This window comes from Antrostomus carolinensis, unplaced genomic scaffold, assembly GCF_000700745.2.
Source record: "Antrostomus carolinensis isolate BGI_N321 unplaced genomic scaffold, ASM70074v2 scaffold22864, whole genome shotgun sequence".
NCBI lineage: Eukaryota > Metazoa > Chordata > Aves > Caprimulgiformes > Caprimulgidae > Antrostomus > Antrostomus carolinensis.
In genome coordinates, this window is record NW_010311728.1 from 1 (window position 1) to 4,826 (window position 4,826).

Below are 4,826 nucleotides of genomic sequence, written 5' to 3' on the forward strand. Positions count from 1 at the left end.
TGGCACTGGGTGTCACTCATCTGCATAATTTATCACTATTATTATAATTATTACCTTTTTAATTTCATAATTATTTTAAATTGTCTTTTATTTCCACGATGAAATGGTTCTTCTCTCCCCCTACGAGTCTCCTTCCCCTCGCCCCCCCATTCTCTTCCCTGTCCCCTGGGTGGGGAGTGAGCGAGTGGCTGGGTTTGGCTGCCAGCCCAGTGCTCCCAGTGCAACCAGCACACTCAGGCACTACTCCAGTGCACTCCCTTTCTGAAATAGGTGTGGACAGGTCAGCAGAGGCTGGTTTGTGTTTTCACTCGTGAGCTCCTTGGCTGAGGTTACCAGAAGGGCCGTTCAGGCCGAACGAGCTGTGGTTGTTTAAATCTGTACCCGTTCTCCAGCGCGGAATAATAGCTTTGCAGTTGGCAGTTGTGAAATCCAGGGGGAAGGTCATTGCAGGGAGAGGTTTAGGGGGAAATTAAAATCCCATTTCACTGTAAATAGTTGTGGAAGGTCTCTAGAAAGCTGTTTTCTCTCTCTGCTGTCCATGTTGTTACTAGATGAGACACTTTCCCCCTCCGTTTGCAGACGGGGATCAGTGTATTTAGGGGGTAACCGTGGATCCAACCCCGTGGATCTGGTTGCAGCGCGGGGTAAACGTGGGGCTATTGTGAGAACTGCTGTTCCTGTAAGGTAAGTAACAGCTCTTTCTTTGCAGGAGATCTAATCCATCTTTCAAAAAAAAAGAATTATCTTAATGGTAATCAAATGATTCTCAGGACATAAATTAAGAAAATAATTAAATCTTCCCCGAACATTTAAAAATAACACAGAAGAAAAATGTGTCGGTTCTCATTTGGTGAAAGTATATTAAATTAAAGTGAAGCCTTTTCTGGAGCTGCTGTAAATGAAGATACGTGCCAGTAGTTACTGAACAATCGCAGATGCTAATGAAATTGAGTCTGTTTTGGCATCAAATATTTATAGCAGCTCAGCGAGCTCGAGTTCAGTGTGTCAAGCCAAAGGGGGAATTTCTCGAGAAGCATCATCACCTCCTGCGTTAGATCTGTAGTGCCTTGTTACAAACTGTGAGTAGATGTGCAGCCTGTCCACCCAACTGATGGCAAATCCTCCTGCACCTCCCAAATCTGTGTGTAATAAATATTATTGGATAAATATTCTTTCTATACTAGCAGTTCTTACTGGGATACCTTTAATTAGGGCTCGTGTCTCCATGTCTTCACTCTCCTGATAGGTCTGAAAGTGTTTTCAGATATAAGCAGCTGCATGAACTATTCTTCCAGTTAAACAATTGAAGAAAACACAAGACATATCGTGTTGGCACATCACTCATGAAGCTGGTGATGGTCACTGGGCTGACCAACCTTGCTCTGATTAAATTCTGCTTTAACCTTCGAAAAGGACATTTCTACCCTCAAAGAACCAACGGGGGTCTGTACAAACCCCATAACCCTGGAAAAACCCACTCCTTGCAGATGTTAAACTGTTGGAGTTTTAAGTTGAAAGCTCCAGAGCCCGTTCCATGCAGCTGACCTGCTTTGGAGCAAGGAAGGGACAGGACATCCTGTCCCCAGAGGGATGTGCAGAGCCCGTGAGAGCTGGAGAAGTGGGGAATGTGTTAAAAAAGAAGATGGGGAGCGTTGCTACGTCTTTGGATTGTGAAATACCTTCCTCCTCAGAAAGCTTCTCTCCAAGTCTCGTCAGTTTGGCTCTCAGCTCCGTAACGGTGATGACACCTTTCTTCTGCCGGTCTATCATGGACAAGGCCGTGAGGATTTCCCTCTCAGGCTCCTCTTGCTTCATTTGCCTGTACATTATATTCAGGAAAGTGGAGAAATCCAGCTCAGCGTTCCTGTCTGGATAATAAAGAGCAGATTCTTTAGCAATGGCTCAGTTGTGTGGTCTGGATCCAGACCTAAGCATCCCTTTCCTCTCCCCCCGAGTCCTCCTTCCTGGGGCACCTTTTCCCTGACTCTGGTCTGGACCAGGGTGGACCACTGCCACCCCAGAACCCCATTTCTAGCTTTGCTAAACTTGTGCTCTGAAACCTTGTGTCCAGAATTTTTAATCCAGCGCACCTTATTTCATGATTCTTCTTTGGTTTTTGTGTTGGATTGAATTTATTTATACGTTGAGTTTATTTCTACATATCTACAGAGAAATATCTTTCTGTGCTCTTCTACCTTTGCTGGTTGGACTGGAGAGTTTCCCATCCTCAAAATCCATAATCAATATGTGTACCTCCTACTTTTCTTTGAGTTTTGTTTTTTTTTTAATGGCACTATTTTAATCTATGTGCTGGATTGACTTTTTTTCACCCTCCAGCACATCAGACAAGGTTTTGGTGACTACTCTTGGTTATGTTGCATTGCCTGGGCTGTTTCACCTGAGAATGAATATAGCATCATGGAATCCCAGGTTTGGGATTCCAAACCCATGGTTTGGGTTGGAAGGGACTTTGAAAATCATCCAGTTCCAACCCCCCTGCCAGCAGCAGGGACACCTTCCACTAGACCAGGTTGCTCAAAGCCTCATCCAACCTGGCCTTGAACACTTCCAGAGAGCTTCCTTGTCTTGAATTTCTCCAACCATAATCCAATATCTTTCATTCTTGTGCTACCACAGGACTTTTCTTACCGATCTTGTGCAAGTGCAGGTGTCTCTGCACTTCTCCAGGCGTCGGGCTGGCTCCCAGGCACCGCATCACTGCCATCAGGTCAGAAGCTTTTATCTTGCCTTTTTGTTTCTTGTCGTACAGGGAAAAACATTCCTTGAACTCTAATTAAAAACCAAAACTCTGTTATGCCCTGTACGATTACATTGATCTACCAGTGATGGTTCTTCCCGCGTTGTCCGGGCGGGTGGTGTTGGTAGGATTCCAGCAGGGATATTGTGTCTGGTTTGGGGTGTCAAGTTTCAAGGAAGATGATGGACAATGGAGGAGGACCCTGGGTAAAGTGCCAAGGGCAATTAAAATCCAAGCTTGTGAATAGTTGAGTTAATTGGGGTCCTTCAACCTAATGAAGCAATTCTGAAAGTGGAGTCAGGCTTCCATGTGTGTAGAGTAGTGTTAAAAAGCACTTGTTTCTGCTTTCATGGGGGGTGGGAGAGGATGCTGGAGGAAGGAGCTTTGAGGAGTGATGGAGGATGCTGAAGGAAGGAGCCTTGAGGAGTGATGGAGGATGCTGGAGGAAGGAGCTTTGAGGAGCGATGGAGGATGCTGGTTTGGTCCCTGCAGGACCTGACATTGCCCTAGCTCTGCCTGCCACCGTGCAGGTGGACAGCTGGATTGTAATAAAACAGAACTGATAATGTCACACGTGATGGTCTGTGAGGGTTTGTATTTGATAGTGTTTTGGGCAGAGGTTTCCTTGATAAGGTATCTAAGAGGTTTTGCTGGTGTCCTCACTGATGTTGAGGAGCACATGCCCAGTTTCACACGTGTCTTGCCATTTTCCTTTGGCCCAGCAGTGTGTGATCAGGACCATGGCTGGATGCTGTGGGTGGTCTGTGGGAGAGGGATGTTGGGTTGTGGACCTGGATTTATGGTTGGATAATTTGTTAGCAGACACCTTGTAGGTGTTTAGAGCCTGTTGATAGACCATTGAAAGGGATGGATGGATCATATGAGGTCATGAGCTAATTACAAGTCCTCCATCATCTCATGTCTGTGTGGATTGGAGTCAAATGTGTAGAATATTGTTAAAAAGTACTTTTTTCTGCCTTCTTGGGGGGTGGGAGAGGATGCTGAAGGAAGGAGCTTTGAGGAGCGATGGAGGATGCTGAAGGAAGGAGCTTTGAGGAGCGATGGAGGATGCTGGTTTGGTCCCTGCAGGACCTGGCATTGCCCCGGCTCTGCCTGCCACGTGCAGATAGGTGGCTGGATTTTCATTAAAAAAAGAGCTGCTCATTGTCCTATTTCATGGGCTGTGAGGGCTGTTGGCTGCGTGAGCATTGTAGAGCGGAGCCTCTACCTCCCTGCCCTCCCTTGCTTCCCCCCACCACCCTCGCCAGCCTGCTCACCCTCTCCCCTTCCCCCTCCAACCCTGGCTCTGCAGGTCTCCAATCCAGAGAGAAGGGCTGCAGCTGACCTAGATAAGGCTGCCAGCTCTCATCCTCCCTCCCTGCTCTGCTCCCAGCGTGGTGCCAGGCTCTGCTCCTCCTCACGCTGCTCAACGCCAACGGGCGGATTGTGCTGCCCAGGGGATGGCCAGGGAAGTAAAAATCAACCTAATTCGGTGTGATCACCTTCCACCTCCCTCCTCAGCCTCTCTGTCCCTAGACCTTCTTGCATGCACGGTGCTGGGTGTCCCATGGGTGCTGGGTGCCCCGTGGGTGCTGTGGGTTCCCCCTCCTCCCCTGCTGCAATCCCACAGAGCTGCTGAGCCCAAGAGCGCTGCAGATTAACAGCTTTGCAATAAGACTCTTATTTCTTCTGCCATTCTCCTGGCAAAACCCTTGCTTGTTCCACTCTGAGACAGGGTTCTCCTTCCCCAGGGGAAGCCCCAGCACCTCGCCATGAGTGTTTGTACATCCTACACCCTCTTCCTCCTCCTCTTCCTCCTTCACCTTTGCTCCCATCATATGTGAAACCTCCAGAACTTCAATTGATCACCTGAAATTTCTCCTGGTCCCTGCTAAGCTTGGCCAGGGCTGACGTGTTGATGGGGTTGGGAGGTTGTTGGTTGGTCTCTACTGGTCTTGATGGGATCCAGCGTGTGGGTCTGGGGGTGGTTTCAGCTCCCTGCCTGTGCCCAGCACTGTGCTAACAAAATTGGGGAGATTTCCTTGGTTTCAGAGCAAGCAGATCCCCT

At 48.1% G+C, this 4,826-nt stretch overlaps 1 protein-coding gene across 1 annotated transcript; it reads right to left on the minus strand.

Moving 5' to 3' along the window:
• Positions 1-1,679: 1,679 nt before the first annotated feature.
• CALML4 (calmodulin like 4) lies at positions 1,680-2,785 on the minus strand (the record flags this gene model as incomplete). The annotated part of the gene is made up of 2 exons (XM_010166823.2): positions 2,650-2,785; positions 1,680-1,868 (listed from the first exon to the last, which is right to left on the minus strand). Coding segments are annotated over exons 1-2 (265 nt in total), but the record flags the coding sequence as incomplete, so codon positions are not given.
• Positions 2,786-4,826: the final 2,041 nt, after the last annotated feature.